General features: G+C 53.7%; 1 protein-coding gene across 1 annotated transcript in view; it reads left to right on the top strand.

The window, feature by feature from the left end:
* The window catches only part of LOC116947027 (endothelin-converting enzyme 2-like), a 93,099-nt gene that overhangs the window by 17,433 nt on the left and 48,949 nt on the right, over positions 1-26,717 (top strand). Inside the window, exon 4 of the mRNA XM_032962393.2 lies at positions 12,602-12,679. Within this exon, the coding sequence (XP_032818284.2) occupies positions 12,602-12,679 (78 nt within the window). The remainder of the gene's footprint in view (positions 1-12,601; positions 12,680-26,717) is intronic.

Genomic DNA, 26,717 nt, shown 5'->3' with positions numbered 1-26,717 from the left:
AACTACTACCACAGAGGCAACTTAGTTTATAGACACCAGGGTATTGTATGTCCGGAATCACATCTTTTACAGACGGAACCAGATCACGGATTTTATGTAATGTGTTGAAACGGATCTGGATCTTGTGTTTATTCAAGATTTTGGAGATCACCAAGCTCTTAGGGCTAATGGTTACTCCGACTATACAATCCGCAAAGCTATCACTCAAACCATGAAGAAGAACCCTCTTGAGGAGCCTTTCAAAACCATCACTTTACCCTACATTGCTGGGATCACAAAAAAGATCTCCAAAATCTTGAATAAACACAAGATCCAGGTCCGTTTCAACACATTACATAAAATCCGTGATCTGGTTCCGTCTGTAAAAGATGTGATTCCGGACATACAATACCCTGGTGTCTACAAACTAAGTTGCCTCTGTGGTAGTAGTTACATTGGAGAAACCAAACGCCATGTATCGGACCGCATTCGTGAACATAAAGCAGACCTTAAACACGATAGGACCAACACCTCGGCCGTAGCAGATCATTGTTCTAATTCAGTAGGCTCACATGCCATTGACTTTTCCAAGACGGAGGTTCTTTGTAAGCCATCTGGCTTCCATGAGAGATTCGTTCATGAGGCTATCCACATATACAAGCACAGAGACAATTTCAACCGAGAAGATGGATTCTATCTTAGCAATCATTGGAAAGATTTGATAAATCATTTCAGTTCTTGATTGATTGTTCACGCTTACAGTGGCTTTCAGACAGCATACATTATAAAAAATTTCGTCTCCCCCCTCCTCTTTTAAAAAAATAGATGGACTAGTCCTGGGCAAACTGCCAATCGCTGCGCGTGACGCCAACGTTTTTTTAAATAAATAAATGTGCCGTTTAAAAATAAATTTATGCAAACCAACACACCTGATGATGACCGTTTGAGTTATGGTCGAAACGTCGTGAGAATTTTTTATTGTTTTATATATATTTTGTTATTTTGTTGTTTCTCTTCAACGTGACTTTACCGAAAAAACTAAGAATATATCTTGAATACCTGTTGCGTGAGCGACTGTGTTTTGCTACGGTCCGTGGGATCCCATAGTGCCCCACGGACTCTCAAAACGTCAATTCTTTACAGGTGCCTTTACAGGTGCCTTCTTTACGTAAGTTATCCTAAAACTTTCAACTACAAAAAAACGACTACTTTTATTTTTACCAGGTCAGGCCCACTGAGCTACGTAGCTCTTTTTCAGAAGCGACCTGGCCACAAATGATAGCTCAACGAAGCGGATTATCACGTGGACATCTACAGCAGCAGCCAAATACTCTAGACGCGTGATGTTGATTCTAAATGTGGAGGGAAAACCCAGAGGGCCCGGAGACAAATCCACGCGACCACGGGGAGAGAGACACCGCAAACTCCAAATATACAGCAGCAGGCGTCGGGGTCGGGATGGAACCCACGTCCTCCTGTAGACCAGACGAGGTAGTTTCATGTCGCCACCGTGGCAATTATAATAATTAGATTAACCTAAAACCATATATTTGGTGACACTATGCTAATCTTCATCTGTAAATGCCAGGCTGAATGGGTACATTTCAAATTTTCGTTTCAACTTTTGTCAGCAGCTCAAGGGAAGATTTGGGGTTTTGTTTTCCATTCTTCACCGAGTAAGCCATGACCTATGACCCAGGGTCCCCCTGGGCTTGGGAGTGGCCTCTCACAAGCGCCGTGCCGGAGGAAAGATTCCAGCCACCAGGGGCCAATCAAGACGTATCAGGGTGCTGACTCTGAGAGAACGCTTTTCAGATACAAGGTGAGGATGATGATGATCACAATGAACACTGTGAGTTGGGGGACTCAGTATACGGCATTGGTAGCTAAACCGGTGCTAAGGGGCTTGTATCAGTTCTGTAGCATGGGGTGCGGTAGTGTAGCAGTTCGCGATCTGTGCTACGAAACCAGCGACCCACGATCAACGCCAGTGACAGTTATCTGAACCAATCCTGGGCCTCCCTTAGGTCGACTCAGCCTCATGAGTACATGGCGTGATGTGTGACCATCGCTTCTAGGGAGACAAAGGCGAGCAGGCGTGGTGCTGGTCACCCACAACATGGTGTGCTGTGCCTGCCTTCATAAATGCTCGCTAGCAGCACTCACGCAACAGTCCGTTGAGGCAATACAGGGGCTCTTGCTTCAGTGAATTGTCTCACGACACTGTCGACGACTTCAGAAGGCCGATCGGCATCTCGGGATCCCGTGAGGCTCGTTTGGTGACTCTCGACATTGAGGGGCACAGCGGTGGCTATGGGATGTTATCTACCTCGTCTGGTCTACAGGAGATCGTGGGTTTGATCCCGACCCTGACGCCTGCTGCTGTATATTTGGAGTTTGCGTGTCTCTCTCTCATCATCATCACGGTGGCTATGAGATGTTAACTACCTCGCCTGGTCCACAGGAGGTCGTGGGTTTGACCCCGACCCTGACGCCTGCTGCTGTATATTTGGAGTTTGCGTGTCTCTCTCTCATCATCATCACGGTGGCTATGAGATGTTAACTACCTCGCCTGGTCCACAGGAGGTCGTGGGTTTGACCTCGACCCTGACGCCTGCTGCTGTATATTCGGAGTTTGCGTGTCTCTCTCTCCCCGTAGTCGCGTGGATTTTTCTCCGGATCCTCCCATTCTTTCCTCCACCACATTTAGAAACGCGCGTTTAGAGTATTTGGCTCCTGCTGTAGAGTTCCACGTGATAAGCCACTTCGACGAGCTATGAATTGTGGCCAGGTTGCTTCTTAAAAAACACAGCAACACAGCTCAGTGGGGCCTTATCTGGTCAAATAAAAAAAATATAGTAGAAGAGTTTTTGTTCAGAGCACCCATCCGTTTACACTCGGGCCACCAGCCAGATGGCGGACAGGGACGCCTCTGCGCCCTCGGTGACCTCTCGCACGGCTGCACGTACCAAGGCCGTGGTGCATTCCCAGCGACGTGGACCGGCAGCGTAATAAGTTACACGTGCAGTCGTAAGCGGCCCTGAGAATCGTTAATTCGGTCAAATGTATATGTGGCTTGCGGTCCCGGGTGCCGAGCAGGCGGGCGTGCTTGTGTGTGTGGGGGGTGGGGGGGTTTGTACAGCCTCCTAAGATGCCCGTGCTGTGGAGGCAGCAGCGGCGAGGATTGGTGGATCACCGCACACACAGATGTTGCTCAACTACTACCTCCCTGTGGGTGTCGCTGAGGTGCTGTGCCCTGGGTTCGCAAGAAAGCCCTACAGCAAATGTTGACTCTGCCTGTTCCGCCTGTATGGGATAGCGTGTTGTTCCCCCCCCCCCCCCCACATGCGTTTTCTCCGGGCGGCTTCCTCCCACACGTAAACGTCATTAACTGGCTGGTAACAACCTTAATGTGCAGGGGACTGCAGAGCTTGGGGGACATCAGGCGCCGGCGTGGCTGCTGCCTTCCCGCTCGTCCGTGGTTCCTGGTCACGCCTCAGAGTCGTTTCTGTCTCTCTCTATTCGAGGGCGAGGTGCGAATTCCACGCGGCGCGTTCCAAGCCGACATCGTCGTCGTCGTCATCGTCGTTATCTTTCGTCGGGCCTCAACGCTAATGCCCCTGTCACGTTGTCGTTCGATGCGTCACGACGGGAGACCGGCCGGCAGGGGCTTTAAAGAGCGGAATGTGGACACCACGTGGGTTGTTAGGGCCAGTGACCCCGCGCGCGCGCGCGTGCCAGTAAAACGCGTAGCGGCGCCTTCGGGCCGCGTTACCACGCTGCTACTCGCCCCCCCCCTCCCCCAGCACGACTGCACAGGGAAGCGACGATAGCCAATGGGGAGGGATGTGGAGGCCACGCGCGTGCACGTTTCTTTAAAAACAAAAATCACGTGCAGCGCGCTGGGCGAATTGGTGATCTGGACTCTACTGTACGCGCTGCAGATAGGGAGCTGCGCCTCGAATCACACGCGCGGGTCGCTGCGGAGTGTCTCATGAATGCGATACCCCGGTACGGCGGGGAAGAAGCAAGAGAGGTTTTTATTTTTCTGGAAATTTGTCGTTGCCTCGAATCCATCGAACGCTGCGAAGGCTGCGAACGCCAGATTCGATCGGCGTTGTTTTTTGCACGGCGGCCGATCTGGTCCGGTTTCGCGCTCTTAGCACTCACCAGCAAGCCAGCAGTGGCAGAGTGTGCACGGGCGCTAGCGTGACCGTTATCGGATCGGTTGAGGCGCTGGAGTCAATACTGTGGCATTATTGAAACTTGGGAACTAACTACTAAGGGGCCGTCCGTAAATGACGTCACGTACGGGGGGGGGTCAGACATTTGTGACGATGTGTGACGATGTGTGACGAGGGGGGGGGGCGGTCAAAAATCGTAAAAAAAAATCGCATGACGTCATTTATGGACGGCCCCTAAACTAAACTAAATTAACGTTTTATTTTATTTAACCAGGTAAGGCCCCACTGAGCTATGTGGCTCTTTTTCAGAAGCGCCCTGGCCACAAATGAGAGCTTGAACGAAGCGGCTTATCACGTGGACATCTACAGCAGCAGCCAAATACTCTAAACGCGTGGTGATGTTGACTCTAGCTGTGGAGGGGAAAACCGGAGGACCCGGAGAAAAATCCACACAACCACAAGGAGAACATGCAAACTCCAACTATACAGGGGTCAGGGTCAGGATGGAACCCGGGACCTCCTGTATACCAGGCAAGGTAGTTAACATCTCACCACCGTGACGCCCAATAGTAATACCACAGTGAGACTTGTGGTGTTCCTGTGGCATTACTATTGGTTGACGTCAACCTAACAGTGTCACCCAAAAAACGCCAAAACTCAACACGGAGGGCCTCCCGTCCTGCAATGAGCACGGTGCGACGATGAGCTGTTTTTGAGCTCTCGAGCCAGTGGTGTGTACATTCCACATTTCAGTGACGGGGACAAATCTTCTTTCGTGTGGTGGTGGGGAGTTGGTTGGTGGGTCGGTGAGCCAGTGGACGGGGCTCTAGGAGTGGCCATGCCGAACACGCTGCCGGCGAATGATCTCAGCAGGAAAATACCTCCATAGGACAACCACCGTTCACTTTATTGACCGTGTAGACATGTGGCGACGATGTATTTGAACTTGCGACCCTCCGATGGCGAGATGGAGGGATGGGTGTCGCCTGTGGCGGAGGCTTCGGCCGTCCTGGGAAGCCGCACAGTCACCGTTACTGGAACTGCAGCGGTGGCCACAGCGGCAGCAGCAGCGCTAGGAACCCTGGCCTACCGCTGCTGCTGTCTGGCTTGTTATAGCAGGGAGAGACTGGTGGTAGAGAGGGGGGAGGCTGGTACAGAGGGGGTAGGCTGGCAGAGAGGGGGAGGCTGGCAGGAGGAGGCTGGCAGAGAGGAGGAGGCTGGCAGAGAGGAGGAGGCTGGCAGAGAGGAGGAGGCTGGCAGAGAGGGGGAGGCTGGCAGAGAGGGGGAGGCTGGCAGAGAGGGGGAGGCTGGTTCGAAGTTGGAGTTGGGGGGAGTCTGGCACACTTGATAGGGCAGGGCAGCAGTTCTCAACCCGTGGGGCAAGAAGGGACGGCCGGTACAACCTTTCAGGGAGACGCGGCTATGACAATGGATACCGTGCAGGAGGAGAGCGTGCGCGCGAGGGAACGTCAGCGCCCCCTGGCGGCGACAAGCGACACGACGGTGCAGGGTGGAATGCGCCTCGCCAGCGCCGCGCCGACACGAAAGGCGTCGACGCACGTGATCGCACACTCTGTTTTGTGACCCGAGTTGTCTTAGCTGTGCCTTTGCAGTGTGGGCGACCGCTGGTCTTGATTGGGGGTTGGGGGGTGGGTGGCACAATATCAGAAGGGTTGAGCACAGCGGCGGTGGTGGGTGGAGAGGGCGCTGCTATTGCCGGGGAGGCTGCTGACACCGCGTTTGCGTTGAGCGCCGCTTGAGAGCGCAGAGGCCCACGCTCTCCGCCGCCGTCAGCTTGGCGGGCCCAGGGGCGCAATTGCAAGGTCGTCTTCATCATCTCCCTGGAGCTTGTCCTCTCTCTGGCGCCCCCCGCCCCCCGGGTTGCGCTGATGGCATTGGCCGTGGATCGGAGCGGCCGTTTGGCCACCGCTGTTCCGTTCGTTCTCCCCGCAGACGTCAGCCCGCTCGTCCGCAACGTCCCTGCGGTTGGACGCCTTCTCGGGAAACGTGCAACGTTGGCCCAAAATTGGGACGTTCACTGGGTTGGTGTCGCATTGTTTTGTATTTATTCAAGCCCACATGCCTGTTTAGTTAAATATACATATATATCTTTACGTGTAAAAAATATACTTGTGGCCCTCCTATCCATATTTATCTTTTGTAATGACTTTGTTTTCACTGGCCACTTTATTTTTCCCAGCCAGGTTTAATTGACTGGCCACTTAATTTTTTAAGAGGCCACTTTTTTTTCACTGGCCACTTTATTATGACTGGCCACGTTATTTGGTGGACCATATAATTATTTATAGCCCACATTTTTTTGACTGGCCAATTTATTTTGACTGGCCATATTTATTTACGGGCCAGATATTTTTCACTGGCCACTTTATTTTGACCGGCCACTTTATTTATTCTATATTTTATTAGTTTATTCCAATTTCACAGATTTATAGGCGCAAGTGGACAGGCACTAAAACCATTTTAATGTCCACAACGCCTGCAGGTAACGTTCCCCCGGAACAAGTTTCTTTGTTTTCGAGATTCCCCGAGAAGCTGTCTGTGTAAGCCCCCCAGCGCCGGCTTCGCTATCCGTGGAGCAAATGACACGGATAGCAGAGGGAGGAGGACCGTCCGTTTAGCTCAGATACGAGGAGTTGCGTGACGCCTCGTGATGCCCCCGCAGCACCGGCTTCGCAATCCACGGGATACCTGGCTCGGCGATGCTGGGCGACGGTGCGCAAGCACCAATAACAAGCGCAGTCAACGGTAACAAACTCGACAACATTCGTCAACAGGCACGCTGTCTGGTCTTAAAATAAAAGCCGTATACAGAATGGGCAACGTCTAGAACAATGGCCCTTCATTGCACGTAATATCCATGGGAAAGTCGCGTGCAGGTGACACAGCAGAGAGGAGCGTGCCTTTGTCTGTTTTGCATGAGGCAATATACGTGGTGCGTAATGGGATCAATTGCAGCAGGATAAAAAATGTTGCATTTATATGGCGCCTTAGCTCAAGACACTAAGCAAAATGCATCGTTATCCACCGCGGCATAGCAAACAAATCTGGAAAACGTCAGAGGCGGACAACATTAAGGGAAACATAGAAAGGATACACTGTTTAATTCCCGCATGCTGGAAATTAAACGTCCCATTGAGCGTCCACTCCTCCCACGGAGTGAATGCTCCCCGTTATGCTCCTCTTGGAATATTTTCCTCGCGGTTGCCGATCGCAGGGCCCAAACACCCAAAATGCCAAGCGTCCGGCGACAATTAACGGCACAATGAAAGTTGTAATCGACAAGAGTTAATGCGTTTTAAAAAAAATATTTGAACAAATGTTATTCTTGTTATCCTTTTTCTTGTCATAATAAATGGGGAAAGAGGCGATGGGAGGGAATTCCAAATTGGAGCGGTGCTGGGGCAATCGTCCGGAGCGAGAAGCGGGGTGACCTGCGGTGGTAGCGGCGGTGGTGGTGGCGGTGGTGGCGGTGGTGGTGGTGGCGGTGGTGGTGGTGGCGGTGGCGGTGGTGATTGTGGTGGTGGTGGTGGTGGCGGTGGTGGCGGTGGTGGTGGTGGCGGTGGTGGTGGTGGTGGCGGTGGCGGTGGTGATTGTGGTGGTGGTGGTGGCGGTGGTGGCGGTGGTAGCGGCGGTGGTGGTGGTGGGAGCGGTGGTGGTGGGAGCGGTGGTGGTGGTGGTGGGAGCGGTGGTGGTGGTGATTGTGGTGGTGGTGATGGCGGTGGTGGTGGTAGCGGCGGTGGTGGTTGTGGTGGTGGTGGTGGTGGCGGTGGTGGCGGTGGTGGCGGTGGTGGTAGCGGCGGTGGTGGTGGCGGTGGTAGCGGCGGTGGTGGTGGTGGCGGTGGTAGCGGCGGTGGTGGTGGTGGCGGTGGTGGTGGTGGCGGTGGCGGTGGTAGCGGCGGTGGTGGTGGTGGTGGTGGTGGCGGTGGTGGCGGTGGTGGCGGTGGCGGCGGTGGTGGTAGCGGTGGTGGTGGTAGCGGCGGTGGTGGCGGTGGTGGCGGTGGTGGCGGCGGTGGTGGGAGCGGTGGTGGTGGTGGTGGGAGCGGTGGTGGTGGTGATTGTGGTGGTGGTGGGAGCGGTGGTGGTGATGGTGGCGGTGGCGGCGGTGGTGGTAGCGGTGGTGGTTGTGGTGCCGCTGGCGGTAGTTGCTGGGCAGTGCTAGCTGGGGGACCTGCATGGCAGTGACGCACATTGGGAAGCCTTCGCACACTGATCGCGTGACTGCGGTCGGCCCGTACGAGCCCCTATAGGGGCGGCCTGATGAGGGACGAGACAGCCTTGCTGGGAGGGCTTCATTACCCCGTGGCTTCTTCTCATCTCTCCCGCTTATTCGTAGCCGGGCGGTGGTGGCTGTGCACGGGCTGTAATCCATCACTGCGGAGGCGAGGGTTGGTGAATCGCACAAATGTTGCGAAACTCCCTTCCCGCGGATGTTAAGGAGGAGGGTGTCGTACCCTGGCTCGCGTGGAGAAGGCGGTAGAGCAAAAATGCGGACTTGGCACGTTCGTTTGTTTGCATGTTCACCACGAGTACGTGTGGTTAATGCAGACATGATTCCTTTGATGTTTGAACATCTTAACACCCGTTTTATTGCCAGAAAGGCTAAACCTTAGTCTTATTTTTTTCATTCCAAATGTCCTGTCTCGATGGGAATAGCGCGTTTCCCCCTCGCTCGCGTGGGATTTCTCCGCGTGCTCCGAGAGTGTAAAACTCTCACAAAGTTAACCACTGACGAAAAAAAGGACGGCAGAGCTTGGCCAATTGTTGGCGTCAGCTCACCACGTGACCGCCTTCCTGCTCATCCGTGGTCCCGTGCCCCTCCGAGTCGCACCTCCGTCCGCGAGAGAGACGAGCGAAAAGCGGCGGCGCGACGTCACAATTTGTAAAGGGTCAATCCGTTCATCATATCCGTTAGCTCTAAACAAAAAGATGGCACTTTATTTATTTCTTTTACAAACGTTACTTTCATCTGCGCACGACGCCAACGCGACTCTGCCGGGAACGCGTTCCGAGAGGTCTGGCGGCCGTGAGCGGTCACGCCGTCGTCTCTGTCGCTTCGCCGTGGGGGCGACGTCTCCCCCCCCCCGCGTGGTAAACGTGCTCAAATGTGCCGCGGTGAGCCTCGCGCAAACGCGCCCAGAACCGCGGCTCCGAGCGCTTTGTGCCTTTTACTTCCTTGCGGAGCAGCACAAAGAAGCCGTTTGTGCGTGGAGCATTCAGCGCGGCTTTCATCTCCGTTTATCCGCTCGGTGAGGGCACGCGTTGCCGAATGACGTCGGCAACGCCCCGTGCAGTCGGCGCACCGGCAAGATTCGTCGCCACCCGACTCCCGAGCAGTGGGAAAGCGCTCTGAACACTCACGCTCATCCTCTTGGTTCTTTCGGTAAAGTCACCTAGAAGGGAAATAATACAATAGTAAAAATAAAACAATAAAATAAAATTCTCACGACGTTTCGGCCACAACGCAAGCAGCCGTCCTCAGGTGAAGAACAGAGCTGTCGGAAAGACAGCGTCCATTAGGACGTCCATTAGGACGCTGTCGTGGCCGAAACGTCGTGAGAATTTTATTTTATTATGTTTTATTTTTATTATTTTATTATTTCCCTTCTACGTGACTTTACCGAAAGAACCAAGAATATGAATCACTGCAGTCTCGAAAGCTTTAAATCGAAACTCACACTCATGTTCACATTCCATGATGGATACTCAATTAAGGCTGAGTGGACCTAGAGGAGGCCCAGGACAGGTCCAGGTTTCCGCTTGTTTCCCGGTTATTGAGCAAGGCTGGGAATCTAAACTTAAACTAAACTATTTTTTTATTTTACCAGGTAAGGCCCCACTGAGCTGCGTGGATCTCTTTCGGAAGCGACCTGCCTATCACAATTGAGAGCCCGACGAAGTGGCTTGTTATCAAGTGGAAATGTCTAGCAGCACAAATACTCTGAACGCGTGATGTTGATTCTAAATGTGGAGGGAAAAACCGTGAAAAATCCACGCGACCACAGTCGGAGAGAGAGAGCGAGAGAGACATGCAAGCTCCAAACATACACTCACCTCCATTGGCAGCCACGAACCAGTGGTGACATTCCCACAATCCCACGGCTGGGCCCAGTCTACTTCGCAGGACAAGCACCGTTCCATTCCAGCAGTGTTACTCGTTTTATTGATACCCCCCCCCCCCCCCCCAACAGTGCTGTCAACCAATGGGAGCCCCGACCTGAGATCTGAGCTAACAGTCTTCCCATGGCGATCCACGAGCCTCGTGGCCATGCAGGGCCAACCGTTTCTGTCGAGAATTGGGGATAGGAAGGGGGGGGGGGGGCTCACTTGGGGGTTTTTGCTAGGAGAGACCACGAGGAAGGGGGCTCATTTGGGGGTCTTGGCTAAGGGAGACCCTGGGCAGGGGGATGGTTTGGGGGGGGGCTTTGCCAGGAGAGATCCCTGGGCAGGGGGATGGTTTGGGGGGGGGGCTTTGCTAGGAGAGATCCCATTGCTCATTTTGGGGAATTTTCTCCAGGTTGCCACCTGTGGGTGGATGCTGCTCCGCATTGTCTCGACTCCCACGCGTCCCGACACCTGGGCTCTGTGACATTGCCATGCCATTTGCATGCCACCTGCATTCCCATTTGCATGCAATTAAAACACATTGATTGTCACACACGTGGTTAGATGCATGCATCGTGAACTTTTGTGATTCGATGTTGACTCACGGACGGATGCGTCGTCACACCCCTGCAACGCGCCACACCAGATATCGGCTGTTGACTCTCTTTTTGAAACGAACTTCGCACTTCCGGTGCGTTGAACTTCTTTCGCACCGTACGTAGCCAACAGCGCTAATCGGAGGTGCGGGGGAACGACAGCAAACACAGCCCCTTGAGCCAGTGGTGGAAATTCCACATTTCTGTGACAAGTGCCAGTACGGCCTATGTATTAAATTCTGTGTACCCGTTCCCTTCTAGACCCGATCCAGTACAGTGATGGAGTGGGACTCTCTGGCACAGAGCTCATTGTCCGGGGTCGATTCAATAGTCCCCTTTTATCCGGCGCGAGATGAACGCTGCTTTTGTCTCCGGCGAAAGCAGCGTGTTGCGTCAAAATCCGGCCAAGACGTTTATCCCCTCTGGCGCCAGACTGGGCCAAGTGAAATGAAAGAACGGATCACCGTGTAGCACCAGCAGCCCGTCCACTGGCTCACTCGCCAGCCTCCACGCCAACGCCTAGACGGCGTCGATCGACCCACCACCGAACGAGAGAAGAAGGACGAATGAAAGAATGAATGAAAGAATGAATGAAAGAATGCAAAGGCGGACTAAATTGTGTACCTGGCTGGGTTGGCACCGCTCAAAGCTGGAATAGTCCAAAATGATTGACTGGTCGAGTGAATCATTTAGCAGCCTAAATGATTCACTCGACAGTTCAGCCCAACTTTGAATCCAGGATCTTGACGTTGTCAGCCCAGTGTATTGACGCAGACATGACGAATCGCTCCGCGATGAGCCACCGCGTCCAAGCGGAGGCCTCCGTTGTGGAGTTTTGGGTCTTTCCTCGCAATTCAATTTCCGATGGCAGATTTACGAAGTGAGCCGGGCAGGACATCTCGGTAGGGTTGTCAGGTGGCAGCCGGCTGTGAGATTGGCAACAGACCGGCAGCCGATGAAGCGGAGGAGGAGGATGAGGAAGGGAGGTCGAGGGAAAATGAGAATGTAGGACGAGAGGGGTCGGAGCAGCACGCCGGGTGGCAGTGGCGAGAGTTGGCGACGAGTGACAGACAGTGGGCGAGGCGTGGGGGCAGTGGTGGCACGGTCATGGCTCGTGGAGAGGGAGTGACACGACAACTGCGGTATTTCTTGTTTTAACTATTTTTTTTTATTGCGACCAGCTAAGGCTCACTGAGCTATATGTGTAGCTCTTTCGGCAGACGCGACCTGGCGATCACAGATGATAGCACGGCTAAGTGGCTTATCACGTGGACATTTATAGCAGACAAAGCACGTTGATTCTAAAGGTGGAGGGGAAAACCGGAGGTCACCGGGTTCGTAGTTCGTGGCGGCGTGCCAAGCTATACAACTCTGCTCCGTGCAAAGACAAATATTCCCCGTGTACCCACAGAGACTGCAGGGCCAGGTGCTGTGAGCAAGTGCCAATTTAAACCCCACAGGTAAACACTCACCCTCGTCCACGTATCCACGTACCCACACACAAAAGGCACCGCAGATTCCCACGTTCATAAACTGACGCATAGACAAAGACAAAGCTTCCCCAACCCCCGATAGACTCCAACACACTGCCGGGCTTCTGTTCGCGTGGACATTTTGAGGCGTCCAAACGCTCCAAAGGCACCTGGATTGTGAACGCTGGAGACGGAGGGAGGCACGGCCGTCAACGCTGAGCGCCGCGTTGTCTCGTGCCGTCCCCAGCTGGGAGCTGTCTCGAGCCTCGTGGACGACGGCGCTTTCAGAGGCGATCCCTTCAAGGGGGGCCCCATCGACGTACAGGTACCACCACCCCCCTTTCTCCACCCATGCCCCCCACCCACCCGCTCCCCCCCCCCCCATGTGTCACCCTCATTGCGTCAGCGTGTCGGCCGTGCGCACGCTGTTTCCCCTACCCTTGTGTCGCCTATTTGTCGGCGTGTTATTCACTTCACTGTGTCTGTGTGTATGTGGTTACGTGTGTGTGTGTAGGGTTACGTGTGTGTATGTGTGTGTGCAAGTGGGCAGCGGTCGTGTAGAGGTTGCCGTGCTGCGCTACAAACCCGGCGACCCAGGTTCGATTCCCGCTCATGGCCAAAACCAGCGACGATTACTTGAACCGGTCCTGGGCCTCTCCTAGGTCGACTAGGCTTCAAATGAGTACCTGGTGCGCCGTGTAAACATCGCCACTTGGGAAGACAAAAGTGGTCGGGCGTGGTGCTGGCCACACAAACCCCTCGTGCACAGTGCCGGATTATCCTCGTAGCAAAAGTAGCTACTACATACAGTGAAGGAAAAAGTATTTGATCCCCTGCTGATTTTGTACGTTTGCCCACTGACAAAGAAACGATCAGTCTATAATTTTAATGGTAGGTTTATTTGAACAGTTAGAGACATAATAACTACAAAAAAATCCAGAAAAACGCATGTCAAAAATGTTATAAATTGATTTGCATTTTAATGAGGGAAATAAGTATTTGACCCCCTCTCAATCAGAAAGAGTTCTGGCTCCCAGGTGTATTTTATACAGGTAACGAGCTGAGATTAGGAGCACACTCTTGAAGGGAGTGCTCCTAATCTCAGCTTGTTACCTGTATAAAAGACACCTGTCCACAGAAGCAATCAATCAATCAGATTCCAAACTCTCCACCATGGCCAAGACCAAAGAGCTCTCCAAGGATGTCAGGGACAAGATTGTAGACCTACACAAGGCTGGAATGGGCCACAAAACCATTGCCAAGCAGCTTGGTGAGAAGGTGACAACAGTTGGTGCGATTATTCGCAAATGGAAGAAACACAAAGAACTGTCAATTTCCCTTGGCCTGGGGCTCCATGCAAGATCTCACCTCGTGGAGTTGCAGTGATCATGAGAACGGTGAGGAATCAGCCCAGAACTACACGGGAGGATCTTGTCAATGATCTCAAGGCAGCTGGGACCATAGTCACCAAGAAAACAATTGGTAACACACTACGCCGTGAAGGACTGAAATCCTGCAGCGCCCGCAAGGTCCCCCTGCTCAAGAAAGCACATTTAGATGCCCGTCTGAAGCTTGCCAATGAACATCTGAATGATTCAGAGGACAACTGGGTGAAAGTGTTGTGGTCAGATGAGACCAAAATGGAGCTCTTTGGCATCAACTCAACTCGCCGTGTTTGGAGGAGGAGGAATGCTGCCTATGACCCCAAGAACACCATCCCCACCGTCAAACATGGAGGTGGAAACATTATGCTTTGGGGGTGTTTTTCTGCTAAGGGGACAGGACAACTTCACCGCATCAAAGGGACGATGGACGGGGCCATGTACCGTCAAATCTTAGGTGAGAACCTCCTTCTCTCAGCCAGGGCATTGAAAATGGGTCGTGGATGGGTATTCCAGTATGACAATGACCCAAAACACACGGCCAAGGCAACAAAGGAGTGGCTCAAGAAGAAGCACATTAAGGTCCTGGAGTGGCCTAGCCAGTCTCCAGACTTTAATCCCATAGAAAATCTGTGGAGGGAGCTGAAGGGTCGAGTTGCCAAACGTCAGCCTCGAAATCTTAATGACTTGGAGAAGATCTGCAAAAAGGAGTGGGACAAAATCCCTCCTGAGATGTGTGCAAACCTGGTGGCCAACTACAAGAAACGTCTGACCTCTGTGATTGCCAACAAGGGTTTTGCCACCAAGTACTAAGTCATGTTTTGCAGAGGGGTCAAATACTTATTTCCCTCATTAAAATGCAAATCAATTTTTTACATTTTTGACATGCGTTTTTCTGGATTTTGTTGTTGTTATTCTGTCTCTCACTGTTCAAATAAACCTACCATTAAAATTATAGACTGATCATTTCTTTGTCAGTGGGTAAACGTACAAAATCAGCAGGGGATCAAATTATTTTTTCCCTCACTGTATGTAGTAGCTACGGGCCCCGCACTTTCAAGGGCCCCGCGCTAAATGCTTTCACACTATCAATTCCGGTTGAGTGATTCTGCACTTGCTCTATTACTCTAGTACTATATTGCCTTCACCTTTTATGTTTAAAGTCAGCGATTTGTTGTATTATCTGGTTGTATAGCAAATGAAAAAATACAATTGCTTTACTATGCAAGTAAAAAATATATGTTTTCATTATTACGTGTTTGTTTTATTTAGGGCTGCTTTATAACATACAGTATTACATACAGTATAACATACAGTATGCTACAGGCCCCGCACTAGAACTGCTCTTGCGGCGTTCTGGCATCCATAGGTGCCACTCGCTAACAGCACTTGCCCCAACAGCCTGTTAAAGTCTATTGGGGGTTGAGGAACCTTTATCTTTGTTTACGTGTTAGTTTATGAACGTGGGAATCTGCAGTGCCTTTTGTGTGTGGGTACGTGGACGAGGGTGAGTGTTTACCTGTGGGGTGTAAATTGGCACTTGCTCACAGCACCTGGCCCTGCGGTCTCTGTGGGTACACGGGGAATATTTGTCTTTGCACGGAGCAGAGTTGTATAGCTTGGCACGCCGCCGCAAACTACGAACCCGGTGACCTCCGGTTTTTCCCCCCCCACATTTAGAATCAACACGCGTTTAGAGTATTTGGCTGCTCTACATTTCCACGTGGTGATGATAAGCTACTTGGTTGAGCTGTCACTTGTGGCCACGTGGCTTCTGACACAGAACTACACAGCTCAGCGGGGCCTTACCTGGTAAAATAGAAAATAGTTGAGTTTAAGTTTAGACTCCCAGCCTTGCTCAATAACCGGGAAACAAGCGGAAACCTGGACCTGTCCTGGGCCTCCTCTAGGTCCACTCAGCCTTAATTGCGTATTCATCATGGAATGTGAACATGAGCGTTGAAGAGACATTGTACGGGGTGTGGTGCTGTACACACCACCCCCTCGTCAGGTGCTGTGCCGGCCTTATGGGTACTTTACAACAGGCCACTTGACCCAACAGTCTACAATGGCCACGTTCGTTACTTTGTGCGAGTGTGTGACTTTGAGGGGTAGTAACGCAGTGCCCAGCACACTGCGTTACGAACCCAGCGAACCTGAGTTCGGTTCTCGCTCATGGCCAACTATGGTGACGAACCGGTTCTGGTGCCTCACCTCGTTCGACTTTGCCTTCACTGAGTACCTCGAGCGGTTTGTAAAACATTAGCTCAGGGGAGACAAAGGTGGCTGGGTGTGGTGTTGGTCCAGCCACCTCCCAATATGTCGTGCCCGCCTTAATAGATGCTCGCTTACAGCACTTGCCCCAACGGTCTGTTAAGGCTATGTGTGTGTGGGGGGGTCTTTGTCTGTGTGAGGACCAATTTAAAATGTACAGAGGTGAGTTCGTGCTGCGCTATCTGGTGGTCATCGACTCACGATGTTGGCAGTGCAAGGCTAAGCGTAAAGCGAACACTCCGGGCAGCTGAGTGCAAGGCAGAGTCCGCATTGCCGAGTGTAGCGATTGTTATTGAACGTTTCTTGACACTTTTGAAGAAATTTCACATACCGAGCTTCGAAGGGAGGGCAATGGATAAGTCACGTGCCGCTGGTTTTGATGTTGCTTTGTTGATTGGTTTCGTGAGGTTGGTGGTGGCGGTGGTGATGGTAGGGGAGATGATTCCTGTTGAACTTCTTTTGCACCGTACGTAGCCAACCGTGCTAATCGGAGCCGCCGTGCCTTCACACCCCACCCCGCCCATCCGAGCGAGCGTGTTCCCTAACGGCGCACGGAAAAGAACCACGCACAATGTCTCATTCTTTGCACGGATCCAGTGTGTTCAATGGCAGGAAGAGGGGAGAGACAAGTGAGGGTGGAGGCAGAGGCGGAGGTTGGGTCGGGATAGGGAGCTGTGGGTGTTGCGTGCGTGCGTGTGCGGGGAGCGGTAGTCGAGCGGTCAGCGCCACGCTGCGCCGACAACCCAGCGGCCACCCGGGTTCGATTCCGGCTCACGGCAAGCAACTCCAGTGACGATTATCTGAACCGGTTCTGGGCCTCCCCTAGGTCGACTCGACCTTAAATAATTACCTGGTGCGGTGTGTAAACATCGTCACTGGAGAGACAAAGGCGGCGGGGCGTGGTGCTGGCCACCCACCCCGTCGTGTGCCGTGCCGGCCTTCATAGGCGCTCGCTAACGGCACTTGCCCCAGAAGTATGTTAAGGCTACGCGGGGGATCTTTATCATTGTTAGTGCGTGTGAAAAGAAGGGTTTTGCACACTGCACTTTGACCCTGGCCACCTAGATTACATTCCCAGCCGTGAACAACATCGGTGCCCAGTAAACCACAGTAAACCTCGTCTCGTGGAGGAGTACTACCAGAAAACTCGACGAACTCTCTCCGGAATCCATCTCGCCGTGGCCAGCAGACCTCGGACACTGCTGCCATCTCGCCCCTGAACGGACCGCTGCCACGCGCAAGGGCAGAAACATCGCTGCCAAAGTGCTGCCTGCACATGTTCTGGCACCTCTCCATAGAGAATTGATTGCCGTATCCGCTAGGCACGTTGTTATCTTTTTTTTATGTGGGCCAATTAATTACGGGAGACGATGGTGGCGTCGGCACGGCTCGCCCACAGCCTATACGAGGGCATCATTTATTTATTTTGCATTGCTTGTCGAGCAGTTGAGATGACTGCATCTGCCAGTCATCTCAGTCTGTCAAAACCCATGGCGCTACCTGGGTCTGTTCCGTGACCTCCTTCCTGCCAGCGAGCCTTCGACACTTCACGTGGCCGCAAAGTGCACCGAGCAATGGGGGGGGGGGGGGAGTTGCTCTGCACCGGTTAGCGCACTGCGCTTAGAACCTGGCGACCCGAGTTCGATTCCCGCTCGCTACCGATGACAGTGGCCAATACGGTAATCACCCCGCTTTAACGTCGTTTCGCGAGCACGTCGTCACTTTATAATGAACACCGCTAGCTACCTGGCGGTGTTCATAATAAACTCAACGTCGCTGACAGCGTCGTCCGTCCGCTCTCGTTATCCGTCGCCTCTCACCCTTCGCCTCCTGCACCACCACCAGCACCACCACTAGCACCACCAGCACCACCACTACCAGCACCACCACCACTACCACCACCAGCACCACCACCACCACCAGCACCACCACCACCACCAGCACCACCACCAGCACCACCACCACCAGCACCACCACCACCACCAGCATCACCACCACCCACCACCACCAGCACCACCACCACCACCAGCACCACCACCAGCACCACCACCACCAGCACCACCACCCACCACCACCAGCACCACCAGCACCACCACCAGCACCACCAGCACCAACACCACCACCACCAGCACCACCACCACCAGCACCACCACCACCAGCACCACCACCACCAGCACCACCACCACCAGCACCACCACCAGCACCACCACCACCCACCAGCACCACCACCACCACCACCCACCGCCCTGTACGTCGCTCTGATTGACGCGGTTTCGATATTCGTCGCCGCCGCATCTTTCAGGAACGCATCTACGACGTAAAACGGGGTATTAGCTGCATTTGGATCGGTCCAGGGCCTCCCGTAGGTAGACTTCAGCCTTAAACGAGTACTGTGTACCTGGTGAGGTGTCAAACAAAACCCATCGGTACTGGGGAGACAAAGGCGGCCGGGGGTGTGCTGTTCCGACCTCCAGCTAAACATCATTTCATAATGTTTTCAGTCAATAGCTGGGATCTTTATCTGTGTGTGCAGCTGCCTGTGTGTGTGTGTAGCCGCCTGTGTGTGTGTGTAGCTGCCTGTGTGTGTAGCTGCCTGTGTGTGTGTGTAGCTGCCTGGGTGTGTGTAGCTGCCTGTGTGTGTTGCTGCCTGTGTGTGTGTGTTGCTGCCTGTGTGTTTGTGTAGCTGCCTGTGTGTGTGTGTAGCTGCCTGTGTGTGTGTAGCTGCCTGTGTGTGTGTGCAGCTGCCTGTGTGTATGTAGCTGCCTGTGTGTGTGTAGCTGCCTGTGTGTGTGTGTAGCTGCCTGTGTGTATGTAGCTGCCTGTGTGTGTAGCTGCCTGTGTGTGTAGCTGCCTGTGTGTGTGTGTAGCTGCCTGTGTGTGTGTAGCTTCCTGTGTGTGTGTGTAGCTGCTTGTGTGTGTGTAGCTGCATGTGTGTGTGTAGCTGCCTGTGTGTGTGTGTGTAGCTGCTTTTGTGTGTGTGTGTAGCTGCCTGTGTGTGTAGCTGCCTGTGTGTGTGTGTGTGTAGCTGCCTGTGTGTAGCTGCCTGTGTGTGTGTGTGTAGCTGCCTGTGTGTGTAGCTGCCTGTGTGTGTAGCTGCCTGTGTGTGTGTGTAACTGCCTGTGTGTGTTGCCTGTGTGTGTGTAGTAGCTGCCTGTGTGTGTAGTAGCTGCCTGTGTGTGTGTGTTGCTGCCTGTGTGTGTGTAGCTGACTGTGTGTGTGTTGCCTGTGCGTGTGTAGTAGCTGCCTGTGTGTGTAGTAGCTGCCTGTGTGTGTGTAGCTGCCTGTGTGTGAAGGCGATCCGGAGTCTGAGACCAGGAAAGGCAGCGGGCAGAGATGATCTCCCAAGCGAAATGCTGAGGGAGGGTGGCGTTTGTGCACAGACTGCCTTATATGACATCATAACAACAGTCTGGACCACTGGACGGGTTCCGCAGGATTGGAAGGATGCCCTGGTGGTCCCCCTTTTTAAGAAGGGGAACCGCACAGACTGTAACAACTACAGGGGCATCTCACTCCTCAGTGTGCCGGGAAAGGTCCTGGCAAGGATTATTCAACATCGCCTTGCCAGGCACGCTGAGGAGAGGCTTGCGGAGCACCAATGCGGTTTCAGGAAAGGGCGGTCCTGCACAGATGCCATATTTTCTGTCCGTCTGCTACAGCAGAGGTGTAGGGAATTCCAACAAGACCTACATCTCTGCTTTATTGACCTGGTCAAGGCCTATGATACCATCAGTAGGCCTGGGCTCTGGGTTGTTCTTCGTGCTTTTGGAGTACCTGACCCTCTGCTCACGATCATTAAGGACCTTCATGATGGTGAGCGGGCCCGGGTAAAACTACGTGGCCTGGAGTCAGAGCCATTCCCTGTTAACCTTGGCGTGCGACAGGGATGTCCTCTGGCTCCCACATTATTTAACATCTATTTTGACCACGTACTTCGTGAAGCCTTCAATAGCTGTACCGGGGGAATCTCCATATGGTACAGATATAATGGGAGGCTGATCGACGCCCGGGTGCGGTCAAGGGATGGCTCCCTATTGCTCAACCACGTTATGTATGCCGATGATTTGGTAATAGCTGCACTTTCGGAGGAGGAGTTGGAGACGATGCTGCTGAGACTGGAGCGTGCCACTAAGAGGTGGGGCCTTACCATCAGCCCGACCAAAACTAAGCACCTGCCTGGGTATTTTGTACCATCGGACACTCCACCCCCACAACTCCACAATCGGTGATGGGGCAGTTGTGGAGAGAGTGGAGAGTTTCCCATACCTGGGCAGTGTGCTTATGACGGGCTCCAGTTTAACAGCAGAGGTCTCACTCCTAATCAGTCGAATGGCAATATCTTTTCATCGGTTGCGTAACGCTGTGTGGAAGCTACCTGGTCTGTCGCTCCGCACTAAGCTTCAGGTCTTCCCGGCCACGGTCATTCCCTCCCTTCTCTACGCTTGCTAAACGTGGACCCCCCTAATGGAACATCTTCGCCGGTTAGAAACATTTAGGCTGGCCTGCCTACGATCCATCCTGGGTTTAACCAGACTGGATTGTGTGAGGAGCTCACAAATCCTTGATAGATCTGGGCAAGGTCCAATCGGTGAGCTCCTCCGGCGGGCAAGGCTGCGATGGCTGGGTCATGTAGCCGCATGCCCAGCCACCGCATGCCGAAACAGCTTTTGTTCGGCCGGATTGAGGGGGCTAAGCGGGCGCGGAACGGGCTAGAGAAGAGATGGAGTGATGTGGTACAGGAGGACGTGGAGCTGAGTGGACTTGCCGATGACTGGTACCAGCGGTGTCAAGATCGGCCTCTGTGGAGGAGGCTCGTGAAGGATGCTACTGGGCAGTTGGAGGTAGTCGCCCTCCAACAACAACGGAGGGCGGAGGTGCGATGCTCAGAACAACGAGCGGAGCGCCGGGTGGCTAAAGCACAGCAGATTGGCACAGTAGGGGGCACAGGTGGTGCATCAGCCAGTCATCTCAGTCAGTTGACCCGTGGCACCTGGGTCTGCCCCGTGACCTCCTGCCAGCGGGCGTTCAACACTTCACGTGGCCTCAGGGTGCACATAGCCTGGCACAAGCGTCGTGGTGACGTCACCGCCACTTAGTGGCGAATGGCGGTTGTTGTTGTTGTTGTGTGTGTGTGTAGCTGCCTGTGTGTGTGTTGCATGTGTGTGTGTGTAGCTGCCTGTGTGTGTAGTAGCTGCCTGTGTGTGTAGCTGCCTGTGTGTGTGTGTAGCTGCCTGTGCGTGTGTAGCTGTCCGTGTGTGTGTGTAGCTGCCTGTGTCTGAAGGCGATCCGGAGTCTGAGACCAGGAAAGGCAGCGGGCAGAGATGATCTCCCAAGCGAAATGCTGAGGGAGGGTGGCGTTTGTGCCCAGACTGCCCTATATGACATCATAACAACAGTCTCCACCACTGGACGGGTTCCGCAGGATTGGAAGGATGCCCTGGTGGTCCCTCTTTTTAAGAAGGGGGACCGCACAGACTGTAACAACTACAGGGGCATCTCACTCCTCAGTGTGCCGGGAAAGGTCCTGGCAAGGATTATTCAACATCGCCTTGCCAGGCACGCTGAGGAGAGGCTTGCGGAGCCCCCATGCGGTTTCAGGAAAGGACGACCCTGCACAGATGTCATATTTTCTGTCTGTCTGCTACAGCAGAGGTGTAGGGAATTACAACAAGACCTACATCTCTGCTTTATTGACCTGGTCAAGGCCTATGATACCATCAGTAGGCCTGGGCTCTGGGTTGTTCTTCGTGCATTTGGAGTACCTGACCCTTTACTCACGATCATTAAGGACCTTCATGATGGTGAGCGGGTCCGGGTAAAACTACGTGGCCGGGAGTCAGAGCCATTCACTGTACACCTTGGGGTGTGACAGGGATGTCCTCTGGTTCCCACATTATTTAACATCTATTTTGACAACGTAGTTCGTGAAGCCTTCAATAGCTGTACCGGGGGAATCTCCATATGGTACAGATATAATGGGAGGCTGATCGATGCCCGGGTGCGGTCAAGGGATGGCTCCCTATTGCTCAACTACGTTATGTATGCTGATGATTTGGTAATAGCTGCTCATTCAAAGGAGGAGATGGAGACGCTGCTGCTGAGACTGGAGCGTGCCACTAAGAGGTGGGGCCTTACCATCAGCCCCACCAAAACTAAGCACCTGCCTGGGTATTTTGTACCATCGGACACTCCACCCCCACAACTCCACAATCGGTGATGGGGCAGTTGTGGAGAGAGTGGAGAGTTTCCCATACCTGGGCAGTGTGCTTATGACGGGCTCCAGTTTAACAGCAGAGGTCTCACTCCGAATCAGTCGAACGGCAATATCTTTTCATCGGTTGCGTAACGCTGTGTGGAAGCTACCTGGTCTGTCGCTCCGCACTAAGCTTCAGGTCTTCCCGGCCACGGTCATTCCCTCCCTTCTCTACGCTTGCGAAACGTGGACCCCCCTAATGGAACATCTTCGCCGGTTAGAAACATTTAGGCTGGCCTGCCTACGATCCATCCTGGGTTTAACCAGACTGGATTGTGTGAGGAGCTCACAAATCCTTGAAAGATCTGGGCAAGGTCCAATCGGTGAGCTCCTCCGGCGGGCAAGGCTGCGATGGCTGGGTTATGTAGCCCGCATGCCCAGCCACCGTATGCCGAAACAGCTTTTGTTCGGCCGGATTGAGGGGGCTAAGTGGGCGCGGAACGGGCTAGAGAAGAGATGGAGTGATGTGGTACAGGAGGACGTGGAGCTGAGTGGACTTGCCGATGACTGGTACCAGCGGTGTCAAGATCGGCCTCTGTGGAGGAGGCTCGTGAAGGATGCTACTGGGCAGTTGGAGGTAGTCGCCCTCCAACAACAACGGAGGGCGGAGGAGCGACGCTCAGAACAACGAGCGGAGCGCCGGGTGGCTAAAGCACTGCAGATTGGCACAGTAGGGGGCACAGGTGGTGCATCAGCCAGTCATCTCAGTCAGTTGACCCGTGGCACCTGGGTCTGCCCCGTGACCTCCTGCCAGCGGGCGTTCAACACTTCACGTGGCCTCAGGGTGCACATAGCCTGGCACAAGCGTCGTGGTGACGTCACCGCCACTTAGTGGCGAATGGCGGTTGTTGTTGTTGTTGTTGTTGTGTGTGTGTAGCTGCCTGTGTGTGTGTTGCATGTGTGTGTGTGTAGCTGCCTGTGTGTGTAGTAGCTGCCTGTGTGTGTAGCTGCCTGTGTGTGTGTAGCTGCCTGTGCGTGTGTAGCTGCCCGTGTGTGTGTGTAGCTGCCTGTGAGTGAAGGCGATCCGGAGTCTGAGACCAGGAAAGGCAGCGGGCAGAGATGATCTCCCAAGCGAAATGCTGAGGGAGGGTGGCGTTTGTGCCCAGACTGCCCTATATGACATCATAACAAGAGTCTGGACCACTGGACGGGTTCCGCAGGATTGGAAGGATGCCCTGGTGGTCCCCCTTTTTAAGAAGGGGGACCTTTTTAAGAAGGGGGACCGCACAGACTGTAACAACTACAGGGGCATCTCACTCCTCAGTGTGCCGGGAAAGGTCCTGGCAAGGATTATTCAACATCGCCTTGCCAGGCACGCTGAGGAGAGGCTTGCGGAGCCCCCATGCGGTTTCAGGAAAGGACGACCCTGCACAGATGCCATATTTTCTGTCCGTCTGCTACAGCAGAGGTGTAGGGAATTACAACAAGACCTACATCTCTGCTTTATTGACCTGGTCAAGGCCTATGATACCATCAGTAGGCCTGGGCTCTGGGTTGTTCTTCGTGCTTTTGGAGTACCTGACCCTTTGCTCACGATCATTAAGGACCTTCATGATGGTGAGCGGGTCCGGGTAAAACTACGTGGCCGGGAGTCAGAGCCATTCACTGTACACCTTGGGGTGTGACAGGGATGTCCTCTGGTTCCCACATTATTTAACATCGATTTTGACAACGTAGTTCGTGAAACCTGCAATAGCTGTACCAGGGGAATCTCCATATGGTACAGATATAATGGGAGGCTGATCGACGCCCGGGTGCGGTCAAGGGATGGCTCCCTATTGCTCAACCACGTTATGTATGCTGATGATTTGGTAATAGCTGCTCATTCAAAGAAGGAGATGGAGACGCTGCTGTTGAGACTGGAGCATGCCACTAAGAGGTGGGGCCTTACCATCAGCCCCACCAAAACTAAGCACCTGCCTGGGTATTTTGTACCATCGGACACTCCACCCCCACAACTCCCAATCGGTGATGGGGCAGTTGTGGAAAGAGTGGAGAGTTTCCCATACTTGTGCAGTGTGCTTATGACCGGCTCCAGTTTAACAGCAGAGGTCTCACTCCGAATCAGTCGAACGGCAATATATTTTCATCGGTTGCGTAACGCTGTGTGGAAGCTACCTGGTCTGTCACTCCGCACTCAGCTTCAGGTCTGCTCGGCCACGGTCATTCCCTCCCTTCTATACGCTTGCGAAACGTGGACCCCCTAATGGAACATCTTCGCCGGTTAGAAACATTTAGGCTGGCCAGCCTACGATCCATCTTGGGTTGAACCAGAATGGATTGTGTGAGGAGCTCACAAATCCTTGAAAGATCTGGGGAAGGTCCCATCGGTGAGCTCCTCCGGCGGGCAAGGCTGCGATGGCTGGGCCATGTAGCCCGCATGCCCAGCCACAGCATGCCGAAACAGCTTTTTTTTGGCCGGATTGAGGGGGCTAAGCGGGCGCGGAAGGGGCTAGAGAAGAGATGGAGTGATGTGGTACAGGAGGACGTGGAGCTGAGTGGACTTGCCGATGACTGGTACCAGCGGTGTCAAGATCGGCCTCTGTGGAGGAGGCTCGTGAAGGATGCTACTGGGCAGTTGGAGGTAGTCGCCCTGCAACAACAACGGAGGGCGGAGGAGCGACGCTCAGAACAACGAGCGGAGCGCCGGGTGGCTAAAGCACAGCAGATTGGCACAGTAGGGGGCACAGGTGGTGCATCAGCCAGTCATCTCAGTCAGTCGACCCGTGGCACCTGGGTCTGCCCCGTGACCTCCTGCCAGCGGGCGTTCGACACTTCACGTGGCCTCAGGGTGCACATAGCCTGGCACAAGCGTCGTGGTGACGTCACCGCCACTTAGTGGCGAATGGCGGTTGTTGTTGTGTGTGTAGCTGCCTGTGTGGGTGTTGCTGCCTGTGTGTGTGTAGCTGCCTGTGTGTGTGTAGCTGCCTGTGTGTGTGTAGTAGCTGCCTGTGTGTGTAGTAGCTGCCTGTGTGTGTGTTGCTGCCTGTGTGTGTGTAGCTGCCCGTGTGTGTGTAGCTGCCCGTGTGTGTAGCTGCCTGTGTGTGTGTAGCTGCCTGTGTGTGTAGCTGCCTGTGTGTGTGTGTAGCTGCCTGTGTGTGTAGCTGCCTGTGTGTGTGTAGCTGCCTGTGTGTGTGTGTAGCTGCCTGTGTGTTTGTAGCTGCCTGTGTGTTTGTAGCTGCCTGTGTGTGTGTGTGTAGCTGCCTGAGTGTGTGTTGCTGCCTGTGTGTGTGTAGCTGCCTGTGTGTGTAGCTGCCTGTGTGTGTGTAGCTGCCTGTGTGTGTCTGTAGCTGCCTGTGTGTGTTTGTAGCTGCCTGTGTGTGTGTAGCTGCCCGTGTGTGTGTAGCTGCCCGTGTGTGTTTTTGTAGCTGACTTTATTGACCTGGTCAAGGCCTATGATACCATCAGTAGGCCTGGGCTCTGGGTCGTTCTTCGTGCTTTTGGAGTACCTGACCCTCTGCTCAGGATCATTAAGGTCCTTCATGATGGTGAGCGGGCCCGGGTAAAACTACGTGGCCGGGAGTCAGAGCCATTCCCTGTACACCTTGGGGTGCGACAGGAATGTCCTCTGGCTCCCACATTATTTAACATCTATTTTGACCACGTAGTTCGTGAAGCCTTCAATAGCTGTACCGGGGGAATCTCCATATGGTACAGATATAATTGGAGGCTGATCGATGCCTGGGTGCGGTCAAGGGATGGCTCCCTATTGCTCAACCACGTTATGTATGCTGATGATTTGGTAATAGCTGCTCAGTCAGAAGAGGAGTTGGAGACGCTGCTGCTGAGACTGGAGCGTGCCACTAAGAGGTGGGGCCTTACCATCAGCCCCACCAAAACTAAGCACCTGCCTGGGTATTTTGTACCATCGGACACTCCACCCCCACATCTCCCAATCGGTGATGGGGCAGTTGTGGAGAGAGTGGAGAGTTTCCCATACCTGGGCAGTGTGCTTATGACTGGCTCCAGTTTAACAGCAGAGGTCTCACTCCGAATCAGTCGAGCGGCAATATCTTTTCATCGGTTGCGTAACGCTGTGTGGAAGCTACCTGGTCTGTCGCTCCGCACTAAGCTTCAGGTCTTCTCGGCCACGGTCATTCCCTCACTTCTCTACGCTTCCGAAACGTGGACCCCCCTAAGGGAACATCTTCGCCGGTTAGAAACATTTAGGCTGGCCTGCCTACGATCCATCCTGGGTTTAACCAGACTGGATTGTGTGAGGAGCTCACAAATCCTTGAAAGATCTGGGCAAGGTCCCATCGGTGAGCTCCTCCGGCGGGCAAGGCTGCGATGGCTGGGCCATGTAGCCTGCATGCCCAGCCACCGCATGCCGAAACAGCTTTTGTTCGGCCGGATTGAGGGGGCTGAGCGGGCGTGGCACGAGCTAGAAAAGACATGGTGATGTGGTACAGGAGGGCGTGGAGCTGAGTGGACTTGCCGATGACTGGTACCAG

Source organism: Petromyzon marinus, chromosome 28, assembly GCF_048934315.1.
Source record: "Petromyzon marinus isolate PM22_M1 ecotype Great Lakes invasive population chromosome 28, UKy_Petmar_22M1.pri1.0, whole genome shotgun sequence".
Lineage (NCBI taxonomy): Eukaryota > Metazoa > Chordata > Hyperoartia > Petromyzontiformes > Petromyzontidae > Petromyzon > Petromyzon marinus.
Note: the sequence above shows the minus strand (reverse complement) of the source record. Positions and strands in the feature narration are given on the sequence as shown.